The 25,214-nt window shown below is 45.2% G+C and overlaps 1 protein-coding gene and 1 long non-coding RNA gene across 2 annotated transcripts in view; one reads left to right on the top strand and one right to left on the bottom strand.

Moving 5' to 3' along the window:
• LOC142566044 (1-phosphatidylinositol 4,5-bisphosphate phosphodiesterase epsilon-1-like) overlaps nt 1-25,214 on the top strand; it is a 305,298-nt gene that overhangs the window by 99,776 nt on the left and 180,308 nt on the right. The window contains exon 10 of the mRNA XM_075676754.1: nt 15,995-16,057. Coding sequence (XP_075532869.1) covers nt 15,995-16,057 — 63 coding nt within the window. The remainder of the gene's footprint in view (nt 1-15,994; nt 16,058-25,214) is intronic.
• LOC142566045 (uncharacterized) overlaps nt 1-25,214 on the bottom strand; it is a 149,110-nt gene that overhangs the window by 75,179 nt on the left and 48,717 nt on the right. The window lies entirely within an intron of this gene.

Genomic DNA, 25,214 nt, shown 5'->3' with positions numbered 1-25,214 from the left:
ATTCACTTGGTGGCGCCATAGAAAGGTGACGTAGACCACAAATGTTTCCCTATGAAGGAGGTACGATGCACATCCGCCTTCATTTCTTGCGAGAACTAGAGTGAGCTGCGCTCCGACTAAGTTTGTGCCTTCGAGAGACGCCACTGGATTGAGACCACGTGTCCGTGAAAGTGCTGCGCGTATAGACAAGAATGGGCTTCCTCGAACACGCCTGCTGCTCTTTCTGTCACGTTACGAATGTGTTCGCGTTTTACTACACTGAAGAAGGACCTTCAGAGGAAACAATTGTTACAATAATCAACACTTCGCTGTACTGTGTGTTGCCCTATATCTATTTAATTATTGCTAGACGAAGTTAAAAATAAATAATTCAATCATTAATAATTGGTAATTAAATTGCAATGTGTTATACGTACAATTTACAAACACTTCAAGTGTACGCATTGCATAACGCAGCAGCGCGTGTCCACGTGACTAAAAACGCTGCCTCGAAATTTTGCTGACAGCTACAATGTTTATGAAGAAAGTGGTGGCAAGGACTTTGGTGCTGGCCTATTTCTTTCAGTACAATAGTTTAAAGAACTTTCTTTTGTGACCCGCTTGTCAGCAACTCGACACACCTAACTGATCTTGTATTTTCCCTCTTAACCTTTACTTCATGTCACCGCGTTCAACTTTCGGACAACCAAGACATACCTCGTGACACTTTTAGTGCACTCCAGATATCGATGTTATTTCGCAGTTTAGTAGATGAAAACAGGTACATTGAAGCGAACGCTTGATCTAAACTTTAGCGTATTAGGCTTCTGATGACGCTGCTAGCGTGCGCACGTGAGTGTGCGTGTGTGTGCGTGTGTGTGCGTGTGCATGTTCTTGTATAATTGTGCGCGCTATTGGTAAAAACGGTACGGTACCCACCGAGGGGGCTTAGCAGCTGTGGCGTTACGCTACTAAGCACGAGGTACGGGTTCCATTCCCCGTCATATTCATTAAGCCGTGGCCGGGAATGCTCATGTACCATGCATTGGGTGCACGTTAGAGATCCCCAGGAGGTCAAAATTATTCCGGAGTCTACCCCCCCCCCCCGCCCCGCCCTACGGCGTGCCTGATAATCAGATCGTCTTGGCACGCAAGATATCAGATATTTTTGTCGTCGTCGTCGTCGTCTAGTGATACTGCGGCTTTCTAAACGAGAGCCTAGTAAAATGACCGAATACAAGTTATTCACGCACGGGTATCTACAACATTAAAGCGAACATGAATAGGTACAATAACAAACAGCATCGCGCTCACGGATAACAGAGGCAGTGTCTAAAAAAAAGTAGTAAGTTTGAGTCTATACATTAGGGGTCTGCGAATACTCGAAACTTCCAAAAAACGAATCCAATAGGGTCCTATTCGATTTGATCTTCGAATTGAATAGTCATCATTTGTAAATGCGAATATTTTCCGAATGCCTTTCGAATACTTCAAATTGTCAACTGCACCGAAATAAACACAAAATTGTAGAAACTTTCACCGCAGCGGCCATAGTATGGACATAAAGCACGAGTATTTGCGTAGCGGAGCAGGGTAAACGTAACTAAGGTAGCTATACTTTACAAGCTGTACAGCCATCATTCGTGCCATCTGAAGAGCCATGCATATGCGAAGAACGTACTTGTGTGGCCTTAATGCTTCATTTGTGGTTTTAATAAACAATTCTTCAGAAAGTGCTATGTACTACATATGTACAGACACTTGCTAACCTTAAGAATATTGAGACGTGAACATCGTTTTATATTAATTGTGATAATGGCTGTTCATTATTCGAAAACTATTGGAAAAGTATTCGACATGCGATTCGATTCGATTTGGTCTCAAAAATCACTATTCTCACACCCCTACTAAACAAGAACGATGCTGATAGCAATACAAGACTGGATGGAGTGTACAATTCTTGAGCACACATGTCTGCTGAGTGCAAAACAAACGCTGGAAATGAAGCAAAGCACAGCAAACTTAACAGTATTACAATTTAGTTTACTAGAGACAAGTTACAGAGACCATGCATTGGAAATATTAGGATTTCGAAAGGTAACATTATAATAAACTGCGGCATCATTGTCGTTCAATAAGCCGTGGCAGTGCTAGCTGATTTTTCGGGCAAAAAAATAAACCAATAAGAACGAGAAGGCAGAACCTCAGACAAGGACGAATACATTTGTCTGTGTTTGTCTAAGTTGGCGATTCTTTATATACTGGAGTTGTCATCCAAAGCTCGGAACACCGGGTTTTGTCACATGGCTATAGGGTAAATACACTGAGAGAGCTCGTTATAAAATCTATTTTCATGAGACTTCTGATAATAAGTCTGTATTAGATGAATGTATCTACTACTGCAAGAGGAAATAATTAAGCGCTTAAAAGTTTCATTGTTACAAGAGTATTCTTTGGGCGTGTGTTCACGTCTACGCCTTCTTTTCTTGTGCTTCTGAAAAGGAGATAAATACCATTTGATGCTACCACTTAGGTGACGGCGCTAGATGTCAAATAAATATGTCTGTACATTTTCTTTATTTTCAGTTGCTAAATTCTAAAGACCTGAACGAGCTAATAAGGTATTGAATTAGTCGTTGTAGTGGTGTTCATTACGAACAAGTCTTAGCGCTTTTTTAAGCTTCCTGAAATGTATGACAGCCATACGATCCTTATCCTAAAAGCCCAACTATTCAACATTCATTGTCAACATATGACCACATGGGTTTTATATATAGGGTCCCATATAATAATGTCGGATTATTCGATATTTGAAGATATATCACATGTTATGCTTCTTGTTTTCGATAGGGAAAGTTCGCTGGTTTGTGATTTACTCGAAAACAATATTTCTTTTCGTACGAGCGCAGGGGAATGACTAGACACGCGAACAGAAACAACCCAACAGGCCAACGAGGTCACGTTTTTAGAGCAAAGGTAATCTTTCTCTCAGCCGCTTGACCTTTACCTGTAGGTAGCGGTCCAGCAGTATCGTCAGCTGCATACGCTGTCCCCGACTGGAAGCCATTAATGTGCGCTTTTGCCTAAAATAAGGAGCGACCTGGCCGCTAGGAAAAGACTAAAGGACCGCGAGGGCGAATCGCGTCAACTTGTAGACGCCGGTGGGCGTGCTTCGTTGCTGATATCACGCCGGTGAGATCGTCGAACCGATCGTTTCGCCGAAAACGGACCAAGCCCATTCCACAACAGCGCTTCTCGCTGCGCGATCCACGGAGCCAATGCAGTCCATAGTCACGTCGCTCGAAACCTGCCTTTGGGAGCCCTTCTCGATGCCTTGTTCGGTTTAATTGTATTTTTATTATTTTTCCCGAGACGTCGGCTGCACTTGGAGGATTCTTTCGCTCAGCAAAGGATTTTGCGGTCTTGAAGGGCTATGCCCCGTGACAAGCGACCGTCGGGCGAGGGGCCGGCCTCGGCCTTGCCCTCCGCGGCCGTGCGCTTTACGCAGGGGCCGTGTGCCTTCCGCGAAGACCTCACTCGTGGGCACTGCTAGGCGTAGTAGTTGCATCAGTGTCGCCCACCGCTGTTTGGTCACCTCAGGCGTTAAACGCTGGACGCCCCCGAAATAGAGGAGCCGCAACGATGAAGGGATTCCCTCGTTCTCACTCTTGCTGCGAGGCAAGAAGGAAAAATAGGACGGCAGCGACAACTCAAAGAGATTCGCTTCGTCGCCTGTTCTTTGGTTTGCAGGTTTCAGCCGTATTACTTAGGTTTGTAAGGCATTACAGTTGCTATTGCTTTTTATCCCATTTCGCGCATTAAGTGACCGCTAGTATGGTCAGCCTAGCTAGTTGGTAACATGCACTATAACGCTAACACTCGCAAATACACGCAAGAACAGCCGAAAAATAAATAAATAAATAAATAAATAAATAAATAAATAAATAAATAAATAAATAAATAAATAAAGCGAGCGCTGTACTAATTCTTCTTTATTTCTGTGTATTTCCGTGTCCTAGCCTTTGCGCGTTCAGATGTTGGCGTTTCGGGCATCATTGGTATTCGTTTTTAATGTGCAGTTCAACGGACGGACATGTCGATATTTTCAACTAGTTATTTTTTTTCTGCGTTAATTGAAGGTCCAAGCCCTCTAAACCCCAAATGAAATGGTGGCGATCATTGAGTGCTCGAAATAAGTTACGCTAAACACTTCTTCAGACAAATTCTGCAAACGAGTCTCCGTTCCAGGAGGTGGGCGCTGCATAACGTCGTGATGCAGTGGCACGCTGCGTCCGGCGGTCGCTTCGGCTGCCACGCGCCAGCGCAGCCAGAAAAACGCGCGCAGCGAACGGGTGTATTTTTCTAGGAACACCATCGTCGTGCCAACCTTATCGCTACGAAACGTCGGCGAATTTCCTCATATGTCATGAAGGCACGATATTCTCCGTGACGCCAGGCCTGGCCTTTGGACACCAACTTTAGTCTAAAATTAAAATATCAAATGCGGGTTTTTCTCAACCTTCATACACGATAAATGTGATAATTTATGTGCGAGAAGTGTGCGGTATTGCTTTCTACAATTTCGAAATTAGTCTACGTCAGCACACCTTTGACAATAGCAATGCCCTATATGGTATACAAGGGTGTTTGACGTAAGTTAACAAAAATTTTGAAATAGAACGGCGCATCTTAGGCGAACGAGACGAACGGTATATTGTTCGCAGTCATCTTGAGCTACTCAGACAGTTTGTAATGTGACATTAGTGAGCAAGCTAGTTTAGCTCAATAACGCAAAATTGGAAACATTCGTTCTGAACCGTAAGTCGTATTTGAAAAAGATTTAGAGTATGCTCATAAATACCTAGCGAAGTTGTTTTTTGTGTTATCTTCTACGTCGTCCTTTCTCTTCTTCTTTTTTCTGGGCTCTGAACAAAGCCCTCGAAGCATAAAAACAAAGATTGCTTTACTTCGCTCTTGCGCATCTGGATGGCAGCATTGTGAATCGTGTTCTTAAACTTCGATGGGGGTGAAATGCGAAAACACCCGTGTACTTAGATTTAGGTGCACGTTAAAGAACCCCAGGTGGTCGAAATTTTCGGAGTCCTCCACTATGGCGTGCCTCATAATCAGAAAGTGGCTTTAGCACGTAAAACCCCATAATTTAATTTTTTAATTTTTTTTTGTTCTGAAACAACGAATCCCGCATGTACATTGCAAAAGAAAGAAAAAAGCGAGTGGCTACGGCGTTCGGTGCATGTAACACGTAGATCAGTACCTTCTTGGTGAAAATCGACATCCGCCACGGTCCTAAATGATAAGCGAAGGCAGACACTGAATGTGGATGCAAAGACACGCGCGGGCTTTCATCAACGGGCACAGCGGACTTCGCTCGTTAATAAACGCCATTGAGAGCGATTTTCTTCGGAGCCACCAGAGCAGTGTTCGTGATTTTTAATACTTCGTGGGCTTGCCAAAGTAGGGCTTGCTTCAGAGCCCAGAAAGAAAGCACCACGTAAAAAATAACATTAAGAAAACTTCATTGGGCGTTTCATGGCAGGTTCTACAACTTTTCAAGTACGACTGATGCCCTAAAACAAATATCAAAAATTTTGCACACGTAAACTAAACTAATATGCCAACTAATCGCACTGCAAAAATAGTTCTGAGTAACTCAAGACGACTGCGACAATATACCTTTGGTCTCGTTCGTCTAAGCTGTACCATGCTATTTCTGTATGTATGTGTGTGTGTGTTTCGAGCTACTAAAAATACCCTGTTCACTTTATATGGCGTTGTAGCTTAGTCCATTTGGAAGGAGTAATTACCAGGATTTTCATCAACACAAAGCCGGTCATTCTTCCTTCAGGTGCCTTTCCATGGCATTACTGACATTTGAGATTACCTCGCTGTCACAACGGCGCGCCGGAGCAAAGCCTGCATGTTCTCTCACTTTGTCGCGCTTTCTTTTTGTGTGTGTGTGTGTGAGTGTGTTTTGTTGACTTTTTTTTCTTTTTCTTTTTTTTACTTGGTTACCAGGCTGTCGCGTCTTTCAATGCATTTTAAATGTACTCATGTACTATGCTCTCTCTCTCCCCCTGCTGTTGGGGGGAGGGGGGAGGAGGGGGAGTGCATGCATGTGCACGTGCACTTTTATGTCGGACTATAGCTCTCTACCACTTCTTCAGGTTTTTCTTTCTCTCTCTCTCTGTCTCTCTCTCGACCTGAGTGTTCTGTACCAATCGCGGTGGACTGCTAATAGCACACCCGGCCCTATTAGAAGTAAAATAAAATCATGTATAAGCAAGGGGACAGCAAAACGCAATAATCCGTGTAAGCCATCGAAGCAATCTGCTACAAAAAAAAAAAGAAGAAAAGGGGGGGGGGCGGTGTATACGTGAGAGTATAAGATTTATTGCCCTCTGGGTTTTCGCCTTCAGCGCACGTAAAACTGGAAGTGATGGCCAAGTGTAAAGGTTTGGAATCAAATTCAGCCCTGAAGGACACAGGCGAAGCTTTCTGGCTGCCGTCGTGCGTCACGTTGCTTCCAGTATCCACTACAGAAAAGTCAGGTCGACGTAAATTCTCTATTCGAATAAGGACAAAAAGAAATGAGGAACTCGCTTCCTCTAACACTGTTGTAGTATGTTCGCAATAGCTAGCACGCAAGCCAAACGCAACCGTAAATGATTATTTTACGCTGTCATCCGGTAACATACGCAGTACTTTTATCTAAGCGCATGGAACATTGTATATACTCTATTAATAACAATAGCGATATAGTCATTCTAACTGAAACGTGGCTGCATTTTGATAATAATGACGATGAGCAGTTAGGCGAGTGGGTTTATTACATTATCTTTCGCAAGGACAGGCTTGCTTCAAGTAGAGGCGGTGTTCTAATCGCGATTAAAAAGTGCATTTCAGCATTCATCATTAACAGGCTAAGTCCGCTGGAAATTGTCGGAATCTGCCTCACACCGTCTGGGTCGAAGTCATTTATTGGTGCACGTTACCGGCCACTAAACATCGCTGATGTTTTCCTCTCTGTCCTACTGGAAAACCTCGAGACAAAAGAAACAAAATTTCCCAGAGCTATAATTTCCCATTTTAGTAACTCCGGCGAATTCATCAAGCTAACCCTTGACTATTCATTCCTTTCAACTAGTTCACCAGCCTATTACATTGGGTATATATATATATATATATATATATATATATATAGTAACTCCGGCGAATTCATCAAGCTAACCCTTGACTATTCATTCCTTTCAACTAGTTCACCAGCCTATTACATTGGGTATATATATATATATATATATATATATATATATATATATATATATAGGAAGAGGAAAAATAACAGCACCGGCAATGGGCCAGATCGCTGATGTTCCCATGAGCGCAACAAAGATTTCGGTCTTCTATTGCTTATATCCTCTATAGCTGATGAGACCCCGAGAAGGTGAGGCTGACACATACGGTACATTCTGTAAGTTGCGAACGCAATTTTAGTGCAGCAGCATACGTACTCCAAGAGAGGAGGACCTGCTTGGAGCCGGAGAGCCTGGACAAACAGCTGTTATTGCACAAGAACATGTAGGTTTTTGCTTTTTGCTGGCCTTCGCACAGTCCTATTCTTGAGGCATTGTTGCAGGTGCCGTCTTTTTGTGTTACTGCTTGTTACGCCAGTGCGTTTGATTCAGTCGAAACCTCAGCAATCATGCAAGCGTTACGGAATCAGGGTGTAGACGAGCCGTATGTAAACATACTGAAAGATATCTATAGCGGCTCCACCGCCACCGTAGTCCTCCATAAAGAAAGCAACAAAATCCTAATAAAGAAAGGCGTCGGGCAGGGAGACGCGATCTTTCTAATGCTGTTCACAGCGTGTTTACTAGGGGTATTCAGAGACCTGGATTGGGGAGAATTGGGGATAAGAGTTAATGGAGAATACCTTAGTAACTTGTCATTCGCTGATGATATTGCCTGGCTTAGTAACTCAGGCAACCGATTGCAATGCATGCTCACTGACCTGGACAGGCAAATCAGAAGGGTGGGTCTAAAAATTAATGTGCAGAAAACTAAAGTAATGTTTAACAGTCTCGGAAGAGAACCGCAGTTTACGATAGGTAGCGAGGCACTGGAAGTGGTAAGGGAATACATGTACTTAAGGTAGTAACCGCGAATCCGGATCATGAGACAGAAATAATCGGAAGAATAAGAATGTGCTGGGATGCGTTTGGCAGGCATTCTCAGATCATGAACAGCAGGTTGCCATTATCCCTGAAGAGAAAAGTGTATAACAGCTGTGTCTTACCAGTACTCACCTACGGGGCAGAAACCTGCAAGCTTACGAAAAGGGCTCTGCTTAAACTGAGGACGACGCAAGGAGATATGGAAAGAAAAATGATGGGTGTAACGTTAAAGGATAAGAAAAGAGCAGATTGGGTGAGGGAACAAGCGCGAGTTAATGCCGTCTTAGTTGAAATCAAGAAAAAAAAACGGGGGGAGGGCATGGGCAGGGCATGTAATGAGGAGGGAAGATAACCGATGGTCATTAAGGGTTACTGATTGGATTCCAAGCGAAGGGAAGTGTAGCAGGGGGCGGCAGAAAGTTAGGTGGGCAGATGAGATTAAATAGCTTGCAGGCACAACATGGCCACTATTAGCGCATGACCGGGATAGTTGTAGAAGTATGGGAGAGGCCTTTGCTCTGTAGTGGGCGTAGCCAGGCTGCTGCTGCTGCTGCTGCTGCTGCTGCTGCTGCTGATGATGATGATGATGATGATGATGATGCTTTTATATCGTTATTTCTTTAAAAAAGGAGGAACCTTTTATCTGGGATAGCCTGAAGCATGGTCTGTGCCAGCTTGACAATATGTTTTGTATTGGACGTCGTGATTGCGTTTTCGTCTCGAATTAAGATTATGAACGATTTACATTTTCTCTGCTTTTTCTTGCTGTTCACCATATATAACCTCAATTTTTTTGTACAGCACAAGCTGTATATGACTAACCTTCCGCAGTTTTTTTCGGCGTCTGGCAACAGAAACACACTTTGCGATTTCTAACAAACCCATACCGGTGCAGTGCGGCGCCACAGATGTCAAAATGCGTAACAGATTAGAACGCTCGCCGTGAAGAATAGCATGACGTCAAGGTTATAGCAGTATGTAAACAAGAGAGGTATCGGCGCTAAAAACAGCTGCGTTTTCGATGGGGCGGACATTTATAGTTCATACACCAGAAGAACAACATGCGCACGAGGAGCGCCGGAGGGAACAGCAACGAGAACGTAAACGGCGCCGGCGCGAAACGATCACCGACGAAGAACGTTCCCGTGATGCTGAACGAAAACGACAATCGCGAACCCGGGCAACCATTCTACTCTGTGAAGATAGAATGGCAGCGAAAGCACTTTGCTTTTCGTTTGAGAGCTTCGACTGTCGTCAGCTTTTCCATCTGCCATTCCATCTTCACAGAGCGCAATGGTAGTCATTTTCTTATTTTAATGCGGCAAATTATTCATGAAAAGCCTCTTCTAATAATTTGTGTATTCAATATTGTTTCCAACATGAAGTGTAGACAAGAGCAATAAAGAGAACGCCCTACGTTTAAATCTATCCGCTTTCTCATATTAGTTGTATACATTGTTTTAAAGAAAGCTTTTGCTGTCATTTAATGTCGCTATACTTTTATTGTAATGAGCTTTAATGTACCGCATCAACAGCATTTCATTTATATTCTGGCGTACTACGTGCCAAATCACGATGTTATTATGAGACACTCCGTAGTGGGGAGCGGATTAATTTCGACCACCTGGAGTTCTTTAACGTGCACCTAAATCTAAGTACACGGGTGCTTTTGCATTTCGCTCCTATCGGAATGCTGCTGCCGTGGCCGGGAATTCAACCCGCATCTTAGAGCTTAGCAGCGCAACAGCTCAACGGCTAAGCTACCACCGCGCGTAAAGCAACATTTCAGTACATGTACACACCGGTTTTTCCGTCTGATCGCCCGCTACAACGGGCAAAACACTAATAATAATAATAATAATAATCAACAAATGTTCTCCAACGTGCCTGGGCCGGGCCTGGTCATGCACACGCGGGCCTGGTTAAGCTTAGTAATGAAGGCCAGGGCCCGAGCCGGGCCCGGGCTTGAACCCACGCGCCCGGGCTGTCCCCGGCCTTCATAAAGCGGGCCTGGACGTGGCCGAAAAATCAGGCACCTGCAGTGTTCTAACCTGGGGTTCTTTAACATGCACCCAACGTACGGCGCACAGGCGCTTTTGCATTTTGCCTTCATCGAAATGCGGCGGCCGCGGCCGGAATTTGATCCCGCGACCTCGTGCTTAGTAGAGCAAAGCCCCAACCACTAAGCAACCACGGCGGGTAATTGGTGCTTGACGTAGAAAATGTCACTTAGTACTGAAAAATGCAAACGTACTCCATTTGCCCGGAGACGATCCATTTCAATGTTCACTTACTTCATCAGCAACAATGACGTAACTAGAACTACTAACTAGTACTTCGGAGTGTACATCACAACCTGGGCGATTCGCGCAGGTAAATTACTGCGAATGCATCCCGTACGTTTGGTCATCTCAAACGCAACATGCACAGCACACCACCTTTCACCAGGAAACTCGCATATCAATCATTTGATGGACCAAAACTCGCATAGACTTCTAATCCATTCTCTTGAGTCCGTTTGAAACTGCGCCGCTCGTTTTTATTGCCAAGGAATATGAAACCGGAAATTCCAGTGCCACTCCCATGAAATTGTAGTTGTCCTTCCCTTCCTTAGAAGCACGCAAAACCACAGCCCTCCTTTGTTTCATAAAATATATTCCGGCAAATATGCAACCACCCTCTCCCCTTCCAAACCTTCTTGCACATTGCGTCGTTTACATAACCAGTGCATACGTCTTTCTTTTTTTTTTTTTGGTCGCACTTTCGCCTTCAATTCAGTAACCGTAAAACAGTCTTCCTGACGACGTTTTTTGCATTCCATGGCCACCACAAATGAGAAGCTTAGGCATAAACTCGCATCTGTTTATGAATGAATGATCACCTTGTTCGTTAGTTCTTTCTTCTTTTTCTATTAAGTATTGTCCAACGCTGTCCCCTGTTTCGCCTCATGGATTCCGCTCGGCGCGGAATCCATGGGGCGAAAGGGCGCGCGTCGGCGAAACACCTGCTCCTATCACTTCTCCACCCCCCCTTCCCCGCCGCGCGCTCTGCCCCTGCACCCCTGCGTGGCACAGGACCATGTACGGCGAAGACTCGACTTATAACAGCTCCGTTGTTAATAAATAAATAACGCCGCCCTATAGATTTACATGGCACATGATGCTTTACGCTATATTCCGCTGTCAAAGATATGGCGTTGACTATAGGTGTGGGGAATTTTGTAGTGAAGTACCAAAAGCGTTGTTTACCTTCTTCTTTTTCAGGCTCTATAGCATTCATACTGTCGCTAAGAGACAATATTGAGGCAAGATATCAACAGGGCAAATGCTGAGCAATGTTTCCTTTGTCAAGTGTCACGTGTTGTTTCCTTCAGGTGTGTAGATAGCTTTATATTTTTCTTTTATCTCATTCCATAGCGCTCATGCGCTTCAGAATACAAGTAAAGAAACGTTTCCTTATATATTTGGCTCTCGGAGGTTCGTTGGTTACGGTAATACACTACAATTATTATGTTCACATTCTTTTGCTGTTTTTCGGGCAATTTACTCGCCTGCTAAGTCGCCTTCTGACTGACCACAATATTGGTTATTTCTTCTCTGATACACATTTTCTGGTTCTAAGCAGTCGGAAACATGTATAGACTTTTCTTAGCGAATACATGTACCATCCGCAGCACCACACGAGTTGAACGTAGAAAGTACTTCTGTGCACTCCGGCGGTAAGCTCTCCGGCTTCTGTCTCTGCGTGATCATTCCCTGCCGAAGAATACGATGGCATATTTTTATGGCAAACGTACAAATAATTCTTCTCTACAGCACAGTTATATTTGTTGGGAAAGTACACGGGAAAAAATGGGGGTGCGTAGCGCTTTGCCGGCGGATGCCGTAACTGTCTCGGTCAAGGCAGGCTTACGAACTGTTCTGCGGAAGGTGAGTAGCCGTCAGGGACTCGGCGTTCTACCGGTTGACCTTCCCTCCAAGGACTGGCCGCACCCATGGCGTCTCAGCTGTGGTATTCTCCATTCACTCGTCTCTCTCTCTCTGTCAGTGTAGGTGCTTGTGTGTGTGTGTGTGTGTGTGTGTGTGTGTGTGTGTGTGTGTGTGTGTGTGTGCGTGTGCGTGTGCGTGTGCGTGTGCGTGTGCGTGTGTGTGTGTGTGTGTGTGTGTGTGTGTGTGTGTGTGTGTGTGTGTGTGTGTGTGTGTGTGTGTGTGTGTGTGTGTGTGTGTGTGTGTGTGCGTGCGTGCGTGCGTGCAACGAACCCACCCTGATGATCTGGGTTCGTCTCCTGTACCGGCGGCTAGTTCTTTTTTCATCCACTTTCATTTCCCTCTGCCAAATGCCACAACAAATGAATTCCCTTATGCTTTTCATATGGCTGTGAATAACAAAAGTCGGGTCCGTTATTTCGGTTCCTCTTTTTCTTTTTCATCACTATGCAGTTGACAAACGTCGCATGAATAATGTGATGTTTTATTTCTTCAATTTATTTATTTATTTATTTATTTACCGTGTTACTCTTTTTATTTTTTTTATTTATCGGTGTTAATTTTGACCACCTGCGGTTCTTTAACGTTCCCCCAATGCATGGTACACGGGCGCTTTCTTGCATTTCGCCCCCATCGAAATGCGGCCACTGGGACCGGGATTTGATCCCGCGACTTCGTGCTTAGCAGCGCAACACCACAGCCGCTAATCCACCATGGCGGATTGGACATTGGTACATTGGACACACCGACAGACGTCTTAATGAACGGTTACAAGAACACCCCAATAGGAGAGCACCGCAATTTCTCAGGGCAGGTCATCTCTCCACACATTGCACGTTCTGCAGGTATACAGGAACCTCTCTTCCGTAGCATGTAAGCTTTGGCCGCGAATGCTCATCAGCTGACTGGAAAAATTATAGAAGCCGTTGTGATAAACAGGAAAAATGGTAACTGTGTTGGCTGCGCATGTGTATTTTTTGTCAAAAAGAAAAAAAAGAAAGAAATTCTCTTTCTTTCTCAATAACGGCGTGTGAGTCATGGTTTTCACTTTTATTTGTATCTGACGCGCGCAATAGACCTTCAGGAGTTGGTAACCCCGTGTCCCCGTCTTTTCGGTCGTCTTGCGTATTGTGGTTGCGCTATATTGTACACGATGTCATATGCCAACTAACACTAGTGTGTCCTTCTGAATCTCTTTCACGGCGCAGTGGGTCGGTAAAGCCGAGATATGCCGTGTACAGACGCTGAAAAAGCGCAGTATGGTGGAGAATTAGTGTAACAAGCATAGGCTTAACGACTGCTACTATTCCTTATAATGCATTTAAGAGTAATCATACAGGTACAGGACGACATTGACACCCTGGTGACGCACGTCTGCCTTATTGACAGACGTGCGTCGAAGAGCACAATCACTACTGTATAGGATTACGTAGCACCGAAGCTTCTTTGTTTTTTTCTGGGCGTAACTGATCTGTAGAAAGGGCTTTCGAACAAGAACTAGGCATTTTTTCTGTTGTTCAATAAACAAGTAAATGAAAAAATCCGTTGAATATAATGCGATTTTCCCTTAGACGTTGGGGTACTTTATAGAAATCTTTAAGCCGACATTACAGGTACAGGTTATATGTAGGAATTTCGGTTTTATTACACAGAACAGAAGTGGCGCTCTCGCACTACTTTGTTGGTTAGCATATAGAGGCTATATACTATAAGCCCGTTTGCTGGTACTTTAGTTCGGTGAACACTAGAACCTTCGCGCATACAGGGATTCCCACGTATAGCTCGTGCCATGTAGCTGGACAAAACCAAGGCAGTGCTCTTTGCCTTTCCACGGAGCAAGTCGGGCTATTTTTTTTTTTCATTTCGCCTAATTAGATTATTATAATATACTAATTAACAAACTGCTCAAATAATATAGTCATAGTAAAAGTGTTATCACCAAAGTTGCGGACAATCCTGAAGAATGTCCGATCAAGCGGTCTGCTGCTTATTGTGAGTTCCATTGTACTTTTCTTTTTCTTTCCATTCTCGAAAGAAAGTCATCGAAATGCAGAGCGGTGCGCTCGAACTGCTCAAACGTGCAGCGTACGAACGAGGGCCCATTCACGCCAGGAGCGCTGTCCCCTGCCAGAATTGACAGAGAGAGAGAGAGAGAGAGAGAGAGAGAGAGAGAGAGAGAGAGAGGGGGATATAAGGAAGGCAGGGATGTTAACCAGTCAAGAGCCTGGTTGGCTGCCCTGCGCGTAGCTCGGCGTACGCTTCTCGAAGCACGGCTCCGTTCCAGGTGTCCGGCCACCATTATTCGGCTGCCGGCCACCGCTTACTGTGATCGCAAATCTCAGCGCGGCTATTACGCAACACAAATGCGATGCTAGCGGCAGGCTCGCATAATGCGGTCAGTGCTGTCGACGTGCGCGCCCTGTTACTTGTGGCACGTTAGCGTGCCCTGGCTAGGACCGGCCCTTGTTCGTGAGCTGCGCCTTTGGTAGCACCGTTGTCGCGGCGCACTCAGTCTAAAAACAGTTTGCACCCTTTGGGGTGTATATTTGTCCCACAACGATAATCGTCATCTGCCTTGCCCGCGTTTCCTTTCTTTAACGCTGCGAGCCCGGTACATCCCAGTCACGAACGGCATGCGCCTTAACAGTGTGACGCAGCATTCTCGACAGGAAAGTATATAGCGAGCGCCGAGTTTTCAAGAAAGGAAACGCAAGCAAGGCATATGACGATTATTGTTGTCGGACAAATATACACCCCAAAGGGTGTAAACTGCTTTTAGAGTGGCGCGCGAGTGGCTAGTCACGTATAGTACTTTTTTGTATTTCGCAGGCTTTTTTTTTTTTTTTTTGCGAGCACGGAATAAACTTGTACGCACTAGAAATTAAGCAGCGGACTGCTGGACTAGATATTTTTCAGCATTGCCTGCAACTTTTTCATTTAAACTTCTGCTCTCAATATAATATTTGAACAGTTTGTTAATTAATATAATCTTAGTATGTAATTAGGCAAAGGACAAAAAATAGCCTGACTTCCTCGAAGCAACGGCAAATCCCATTAACTTGGTCTTGTCCAGCTGCGTTGCATTTGTATACTTTTTAAACGTTGGCACAAGTTACGTGCGACTCCCCGTATATCCACAAATACATGGCGTCCCTGCTAACTTTAGCCAGAGTTCAAAAATATGCAAATGTCAGATATCTGGACAGAACCAAGGCAATGTTCTTTTTTTTTTTTTTTTGCCGTCGCTTGGAGATGCTCAAATGATTTTGTTCCTTGTTATTAGGACTAACTATGTAAATAAATAAATAAATAAATAAATAAATAAATAAATAAATAAATAAATGTAATTTGGCGGAATGTGAAAAAATAATACGAGTATCTCCAAGCAACGGCAAACAACATTACTTTGTTTCTGACCAGCTACGTGGCATTCGCATATTTTTAAACGCTGGCTAAAATTAGCTATAGGACACCCTGTATATTCTCCGACATACCGTACGACCTGACAGCAGCAGCCACGCCAGTCCCGGGACGGCAGGCAAAGAATGATTCGCTTCAACATATAATAACGTTGAAATATATTTCTATGTGAGCTGGGCGCAAATAGCGAGCACTGTCGTATCCTAAGCGAAGCGACTACAGCGCACTGACAGACAAGGGACGAATAACGGGGCGCTCGCGTCTTTACTTTCAGTAAGGGCAGGCAATTACTTGATAACAAGTTGCAATTAAATATTATCGTCGCGCGCAGTTGATTATTATATGTTTCACCACAGTAGCACACTGAGCACGTACTAAGGACAAAACTTTTGCTGCTTTTCTTTTTCTCTTTAGGAACTGGAAAAAGACGACGTCAAACCTGACGATCTCGAGGCAATTCACGATGAGTACAGCAAGGTGAGTCAGACTTTGTTTCATATATATATATATATATATATATATATATATATATATATATATATATATATATATATATATATATATATTCGCTTAAGCAGAATACGACCGAGGCAGTGATGCCTTCTTCACTATTCGGTGCTTCAGCGCGGCGGGCGCTAGACGTTCGAGCATCTGTTGTTGCAGCTCTTTCGCTAATTAACCAAGATTGATTAATTAATTGTTTATCGGCTGGTCTTGTTTCAATGGCAGTAATGGAGGAGGACGCCGCAGGAGACAAAAGCATTTCACTTTTTTTAAAGCGCCATCCGATGTTGAGATATTCATTGACGAAAATTCCCTTTTCAAACCACGCGAACATGTCCGGTTGACATCATTTCCCACTATTGTTGGGGTGGTGTCAGTTCTGACTCAAATGGCTCATTCTACCGTTGTATAAAATATTCATCAAAGTAATTTCCAATAGAATCAAGGAAGCACTGAACTTCATTGAAATTTTCAATAGAATCAAGGAAACACTTATCTTCAATAGAGAGAACAGGCTGGCTTCAGAAAGGAGTATCATGCAATGAATCACATCCATGCCGTCGATCAGGTAATTGAGAAATCCACGGACTACACCAAATCTCTCATATGGCTTCCATAGACTACGAAAAGGCATTTGATTCCCTAAAAATACCAGCCGTCATGGAGGCATTGCGCAGTCAATAAGTACAAGAAGTAAACGTGAATATCATAGCAAATATATGTATACTGCGCAGCGACTTTACTTCTCCACAACAAAAGTGGGAAAATACATATAAAGAAGGGAGTCAGGCAAGGAGACGCAGTTTCTAAATTATCTTCACTGCATGCTTATAAGTGCTGGGAAGGCTTGGGAGTTAAAATAATGGTCAATATCTCAGCAACCTACGGTTCGCAAATGGCATTGTCCTGCTCAGAACGCTGAGATCAATTGCAACAAATTATTGAGGACCTTAGCCGTGAAAGTGCAAGAGTGGGGTTGAAGATTAATATTCAGAAGACAAATGCAATGTTCAATAACCTGGCTAGGAAACAATTCATGATTTGCGGTCAGCCTTTAGAATCTATGGAAGAGTACGTTTATCTAGGTCAGTTACTCACAGGGGGCCCCGGTCATGAAAATTAAATGCATATAATAAGAATGGCTTGGAGCGCGTACCACAGGCATTGCCAAATTATGACAGCAAACAACCGCTGTCATTGAAAATAAAAGTGTACAATCATTGCATTTTACTAGTACTAACGAACGTGTCAAACAGAAACGTTTTCGGGTTCGGTTTGGTTTCGGGTTCACGCTTTTCGGTCCGGTTCAGGTTCAGCTCCGGAGCGAAAGTTATAACTCTTCAAACCGGTTCGGAGCTGTATGAACTGGTTCATTCGGTTTCAAACGTATCAGAAGAAAACAAAAGCATTCATGTGCCTCCGGTTTCTTCAAAAACGCGTGGTACATTTGGAGAGACAAGTTTCCTTGGGTTAGAACAGCTGCACACCATTTTATTTTTCACGAGTATTAACGTTAAAAACATTACAAAAAAAAAAGATGAGGCGCCATGCACTGTTGTAAATAGGCATGTCGGATTTGAAGATTCAGGGTGATTTTCGGGGCCCTGTGAAGCTATCGAATGCATTTTTCCAATGCGATCTTTGTGACGTGTAGAGGAGCCCTTGCAAACAAACCCTACACCAATAGGACACTCTACATTTATTGGGAGATTTTAAGTAAAAGTTGGTATAATTAGTTATTTTCTACGCGTTCGAGGAATTCAAATACCATATTGTCTAGTTGCGGGGTCGGCAGCTTTCCAAAAGAAATATAAGCAAGACACAATATTTATTGTTGGTACACCGCTGAAGTTGCTCAAGTTCGCTGTTCATTTCCTGTAAAAAAAAATTTCGTCTACGTCACCTAATGCTAAACTGACCATTAATTATGTGTTCTTTTTTGCAAAAAGCAATAGAGGTGCCTAGTTGTACACTAGAACACGTCATATATCATTTCGCAAAAGTGAGCAGTCACAACTAAAACAACATTACAAATACTTCCTGAATCCATAACTTTATAGCTAAAAGATATATAGGAGCAAAATAAGTAACCTAGTGAAAGCATTCAACAAATGTATTGACAGGTGTGCTTGGTTATCCTTTTCTCAGAGACTGCATTTCACCGGCTAACAACTTAAAGTTATCGCTCGGCGCAATGGCGCGCCAACATGATTAGGAACTTACTAGAAGGTTATTGTTGATTGTGTCTGTTGTCACCGCATTTTGTGTAATGAGATTGTATGCGCAACGCGAATTCTGTGGTACTTTCTGGAAGGCACACGGACACCAGCAATTACGCTGGACCCTTCGGCAGGTCATGTATGAAAGCCGATGCGCTTTACCGACAAATCAGATTTTCGATGACCGCCGACTTTGCTGGCTGCGATCGTTATGCTTGAGTGTTACTTGTTTTGCTGGGCACAAGTTCGCCCAATAAAAAATTCGTTACGTGATTGAGAGTTATCGCTACTGTGTTCTTCAAGGTCACTACAACATGACAGCACAATATTTAATTAAGGTGCATAGCCCATAGCAAAAATCCTGGAAATAAAAAAATAATAATTTCTGTAAGATATCATTTGCAGTTCTTAATGCCGACGAAAAAAACCCCAGCAGCAAATTTCTGCGACTTTCCCAGGATCAAAGCTCAATTTCCAGCAAAGCTGTTTCTTTGGAGCAGTTTCATTACCAACTTCAGTTGCCCGTATGATTCAACCACACATTTAAAACGTTGCTTCCCCCCCCCTAAATATAGTGCCTTCGAATACTTGCTTGAGCAACTTTCAGTAAAGTAGTAAAGGCAGTAGTTGAGTTGTTATTGAGTTGAGGGGTTGCAAGCTACTGGTGGGATTAGCCTTGCAGTTGCTGCCGGCAGTTGCTCCACCGTAGCGACACTTACGATAAATAAATCACATAAATCAGTCACAGACCTCACAATTACACAACCTACACAACTGGTTTCCGCGCGGGAAAATAATGTCCTGAAGAGAACTGTGAGGAACTCTTGTCTTCTTGAGGGACCCGAATAGCTCACTTGTTTCCGCGTTATACGGAGTACAGCACATAAGGTAATGATGTATGTCACCGCACACACCACACGTCGAACATAATGGAGACAACGCCAGGCCAGTCCTATACATCCACGCAGGGGTACGAGCAGAGCCCGGGCGAATGCGGAGCAGTAATGTGGCTTGATTTCTTTTGGGGCCCTTGGTCACACATGGCTTGTGAGGTGAGCTTCACAAAGAACTGTAGTGGCACAACACCGCTTCTCTGAAGAGTCTCTTGTCCTCTTGAGGCACTTTTCTCAGTGGATTCCCATACAGCGCTCTATGGGCGAGGCTGTCCGCCATCTCGTTGCCTATGATACCTATGTGTGATGGCACCCATTGGAATCGTATGGAGAAGCCTTTGACACGGAGATTTTGCACCGAACGTAGGGAGCTTAGAGATAAGGCATCAGTAGGGAACCCGTGCTCTAACCTTTGAAGGGCGGATTTCGAATCTGTAAGAATGACAACAGGTTGAGGCGTACAAAACCGTAGCTTCCTTAGAGGTGTCTCAATGGCAACGCTTTTGGCCGTTGTGGAGGACACGACTGCAGTGAAGCGGACAGATCAATCAGACTTCAAAGAGGGAATGTGAAAAGCAGCTGCACTAGATCCTCTGACCTTGTCCACAGAGCCATCAGTAAAAATTTGAAGATATGACGTGCATATTCAGTCTCAAGATGTTCCAGAACGAGCGAACGCGTTGCCGCCAAAGGAGAACCCCGCTTAGCGCGAACGGGAGGAATTCTCAACGAACAATCGAGGCTCGCGAATGACCAAAGTGGTTTCAACCTCTTAGTTTGACCTCTAGCGTCAAGACCGAGGTAACCAAGAGTATTAAGGGCCAAGTACGCTCGGGATTCAGATCTCTTTCGAAGGCGCTGTAGAAGGGCTCGCCCGGCTACCGTCTGTGTGAGGCGGCCAATTTGCATCTATAACCTTCGTGAAGCGACTAGGCTAAGAGGTCTCGATAGAGGCTCATAAAGTACTGCATTTTTAGGATCAGTCTGCGGAACGCCAAGAGCCCTCCTTAGGCCCTTTTTGTGCAAAACCTCAAGTCGCTCCAGTTGTGATAGCGAGGGGGAAATTAAAGGGAGCTGGTACATTATTCGACTCGTCACCAGTGCATCGTGCAACGTGATCATTGAAGAAGGGTGATTTCCCCATTGCTCACTTGCAACTCTACGGATCACATTGAGACGCGAAGATATCGACGTCACAACCGAGTCCACAGCTCGTCGCCACTGTAGACGGTAGTCTATAATGGCGCCCAAAAAACGCTTGTGCTTCAATTGATGAAGGCAAGATTGATCAAGGTCTATCTGCAGCCGCGCATACCGTCTTCCTCTACCTGGAAACAGGATGAAGCCAGATGTTTCCACTGAGAGAGTCAACCCAACACCTTGAAGGTAATTTTTAACTGAAAGTAACGCCTGTCGAGCTATCAGAGCTAAACGCTTGTGTTGATATCCGGTTAACCAAAGACAAATGTCGTCCGCATATATCGACATATGGTCATGCCTGCAATGTTTTTGCACTTCAGCGGGAAGACCAGCCATCACAACATTAAAGAGCGTTGGGGAAAGAACACTTCCCTGAGGTACACCTCGCGATACCGCCCTTTCGGTGCTTATGGTACTTCCTAACCGCACTTGAATTTTACGTTCACTGATAAATGAGTGAATGAATCGCAGAAGATAGCCCTGTACGCCTGTGGCCTGCAAACTATTTAGTATTGAGCTCTGAAGGACGCTATCATAAGCCTTTAATACGTCTAGGAAAATATATAGTGTTGAAAGGGCCTAAAGCTCTATGATGTTCAATGTGTCTTATCAAGTCCAAGACGCTATCTTGCGCGCTTAAACCTGTGCAGAATCCAGTCATACATGTTGGCAGAGCCCTTCTATCTTGGAGCCACCAAGAGAAACGCTTACTTGCCAGCTTCTCCATGAGCTTAGCCACACACGACGTCAGTGATATAGGATGATACGAGGTCAAGTCTGTCATTTCTTTGCCGGGCTTCAGCACTGGGGCAACACAAGCCACCTTCCATGAAGGAGGAACGTCGCCAGTCCCCAACACTCGATTGAGATAGCTTAGGAGCACCTTCCGGTGTTCCAGAGGTAGGTTCTGCATCACCTGGTTGGTAATGCCGTCAGGGCCTGGTGCACATCGACGCCGCAAGCTGCTGAGTGCTGTCTGTAGCTCTCCAAGTATGAACGGGGCGTCCATAATAGACGTAGATGTTGCAGGCAGAGCGCAGGGATGAAATCGGGAACTTGCACGTATAAATGCATCTGCAAATTCCTCTGCCAAGCACGCGAGAGGTTTCTTCTTGCGCAGTGCAAGTGCTTCGAAAGACTTACTAGGACGAGAATCAACAGCAAGACTGCCAATGACTCGCCGAATTCTCGTCATCGGTGAGAAAACAGTCAAGCTAGCGCAGAAGGACGCCCACTGCGACCTACAGAGCTTGTTCGTATGGCGTCGAATGGCAGAGTTAAGCCTGTTGAAGTTTGTCTTCAAGGATCTGCCGTCCTTCTTCCGCATCAGTTGTCGCTCCGCCCTTCTACGCACTGCGCAAAGGTTCCTGAGTTTTAAATCCGGAGTCGGAAAATGATTAGGAAACTTGACCGCCGTGGTAGCAGCCATCTTACCAGAAATCACTTTTGTCTGTCACATCACCAGAAACACACATAAATTGCTCCCTGTATTTGTCCCAATTAACAACATGGCTTATTTTAGAGCCGTGCATATGGAAGTCGGCAGTAAACACTAAAATTGGATAGTGATCACTTCGCATGCGGTCAGGTGCAGTTGACCACTTCACACAGACGTCAGGTGAATGCAAGGTTAGGTCTATAGATGTGGCTGAGGCTGGAGGTCGGAAGAAAATGGGACTTCCGTCGTTGGCCACGCACAGGTCCAAACTGTCGATAACTTCTACAAGTTTGCGTCCGCGGGAATCGGTGTTCCTCTCACCCCAGACAGAGTGATGGACATTGAACTCACCACACATAATTCGGGACTCTGGGCAACGCTCACAAAGCTGCTGGAGAAACAAATACATTGCTACCTTCTTCAGCAGAGCCACGTATACGGATGCAACAGAAAGAGTTCGGAAGCCGAGCTGTATCTTCACAGCCGCTACCTCAATACTATCGGTGCAAAGATCGATGACGTTCAAAGCCACATGAGGAATCTCTCTTCGTATCTAAAGGGCGGCACTTCCTGCGGGGAATGACTTTATGCTGCAATTCTTGTGGACGACATATCCAGTCAAAGATATCCCGCTTGGTAGGCCAGCCTTCGAGAGGGCCAATACTGGAACACAAGTTTCTTTCAAAAATTATTTCAGTTCTGCTAATCGACTTATAATCCCAGCGCAGTTCCATTGCATAATAAACGGCACTTTTCGGTGATATTTAGTTGCACGAGGTTGAAGAAAACTAGGAGTTGGACAGGCTGTGTAATCCGTGGCGTACATAACTGATGGTCTATTCGAGTCATAGAATGGGTGCCAAAGGAAGTGAAGCGCTGTCGAGGACGGCAGAGAATTATGTGGTGTGATGAACTTAGCAAATTTGCAGGCACAACTTGGAATCGGCTAGGAAAAGACAGGGGTAAGTTGATATTGCTCGGAGAGGCCTTCGCCCTGCAGTGGACATAAAAATAGGCTGATGATGATCTGAATAGTAGATTGAAAAGGGAATCTTCGCCGACTCAGCGCACACGAACGCTGAATACATGTCTGTTAGTGCGTGTCCCGTATTTCTGTTGAATAAAGTGTTGCGACCGCCAGTGGTTATCCATCGCTGAGATACATTTGCAGCTATTTTTTTTTTCGTTTTGCAGCGTGTCTTCATTTTGCAGCGAACCCATAGCCACACTCAGTGTCGACCTTGAACACGTGCCTCCAAACCCTCGCCTTCTCGTACTTTCTGCGAGGCTCTCAACTTGTTTACTGAAGGCGAACGAGAAGTGTAGTGAGCTGTCTTGTCCCGTGACTGCATGCACCGTGCCAGGGTGCTTAAGGCAGTCGCATACCAGCAATGAGATGAAAGAAGTCAAGTGATTCCGCCAGTTGTTCTCTGCCGGTGATGTGAAGCTGCGGGAAGGCGCGCAGGTCTCCCCGAATTTATTGCGAGATTTCATATTGCCCTGGACTTGTTCATTTTTTCAACCGCTCCTGCACTTCATTTTGATGTTCTGTTTGAGCAGCTCTCTCATGCGGCGAAGAAGTTGGCTGGAGCGGTGGTCCCCGAGCAATTCAGCTGACAGCTGCTGGATGCCAGAACCCTTGGAAGCTCCGGTGCGTTACAGCAGGGTTGCATTAGGAGACTCATAGGCGCTGAAAGACGATGGGGCGTCCAAAAAAATACGCCGCTTCGTCGATTGCAGCGGGTGAGAGTCCCGAAACAGCGTCATAGAACTTTTTGGCTTGAGCGCGGATGCCACCGACCTGAAGCTCCTATTCGGCCTGGAGTGACTCCGCCCAGAGTTGCTGGAACTGCGGGAGGCGGCCGGCGACGGCCGAAGACACCGCGTTGCTCGCGAAGGATCTGGCCTGGAAAATTGTTGGCGTCTGTCGAGACAATGGTCGTCGATGCCACAGAAACGTGAGGATCCGGTCAGGGTCACCAAATGGTGGCGACGAGTAACAGGATGGACCCGTGGGTCTCGGCAATCCCTTGGAGAGAGCAGACATGACACGTCGTGTCAGACTTGATTTTTATCTGTCGAACACTGCACTGGTGCCAGTATTGGCTGTGTAGAGCACTGGTGCTCGTGAGGGTACGATCGCCTGCTAATGATTTGACGCGACGTCTATGGTGCTGCCGCTACAGAGTCATTCTTGTGTTATCATACATGTGCGTGATTGTTTTCGTTCTATTTAGTCCCGCACACCTACCTGACATTCGATGATATGTATGTAGACTACCATGATGATAGTAACAGACTAACAGTGCCTGCGTATTGATAACTGCACTTTGGTGCGACGGACGACTTAATGTAGTGCCAGTGCAATCGGTCTTCGAAACCTGAGCCTTCGATCCGGAATCAAGTATGCAAACCGGGAGCACCCTCGGAAAAGAAAATAGTCGACTGATAAAATTACTTGTTCTTGAACAGCCACCTCGCAAACTCAATCACTTTGCAGGCACTCGTTCCGAACAACGCAACCATCGTGAACTTCTCTAAGCAAAGCCTCTCAAGACAGCCGAATTCTTAGGTTAATTTGCGTGCACGTAATTGACAAAATTAGAACTTTGCTTTCGGACCTTGTCGTATGCCAATGCGCATCAGCGAGACGCGAATATTTTTACAGCGTAAGAAGGAACAAACGTAATCCCTGGACTGATCGGGGTATTTGTAACAGCCACTGTAAATCACTGCAAGACTTCTATCCATACGTAATAGGAGAAAAACACAGTCTTCCTTGCCCTGGTTTCGCATGCAGTGTTCGTCAGAGATAGATGTCTTCAGAAATTGCACTGGACATGAGCAGCAACGTCGAGCACTAAAGTTTGAACAAAATGACAAAAGCTTCTGGCATCCCAGCAACGTTGCAAGTTGAAGCCACTTTTTTCTTGGCGGCTTCTCCCTTTCCGCGAATTCCCGGCTCTCGCTAAGCGTCAACGTCAGCTCCGCCCGACAGGCCCTCTACGCGTGCTAGTTTTAAGCGACGCACTTTCGTCCACTGAACCGAAGCACCCCCTGCAACCTTGCGGAAAGTGATCCGTCTCTTTCCAGCTCGCTCTGAACCGCGAGCCACTGCGTAATACGTGCTCCCAAGGCCAGCGCTTGGTAATTTGCGAATCCCTATCCGTCGAGCTGCTCCCTCCCTGGTCATTTTTTTTTTGACTCCCTCGTCGGCGTGCCGCGGACTTCGCTCGTGCAGCCGACGTGCTCGGGCAGGTAATGAATCTCGCCGGTGGGGGCGTCCGAGACGACCTCGTGCGCAGGCTGGAGGTCGCCCTGCTGTGCTGAACGGCCAGGCTTCGAGTCTCACGTGCGGCCGCACGCCATGTTGCTAAACT

Source organism: Dermacentor variabilis, unplaced genomic scaffold (genome assembly GCF_050947875.1).
Source record: "Dermacentor variabilis isolate Ectoservices unplaced genomic scaffold, ASM5094787v1 scaffold_12, whole genome shotgun sequence".
Taxonomy (NCBI): Eukaryota; Metazoa; Arthropoda; class Arachnida; order Ixodida; family Ixodidae; genus Dermacentor; species Dermacentor variabilis.
Note: the sequence above shows the minus strand (reverse complement) of the source record. Positions and strands in the feature narration are given on the sequence as shown.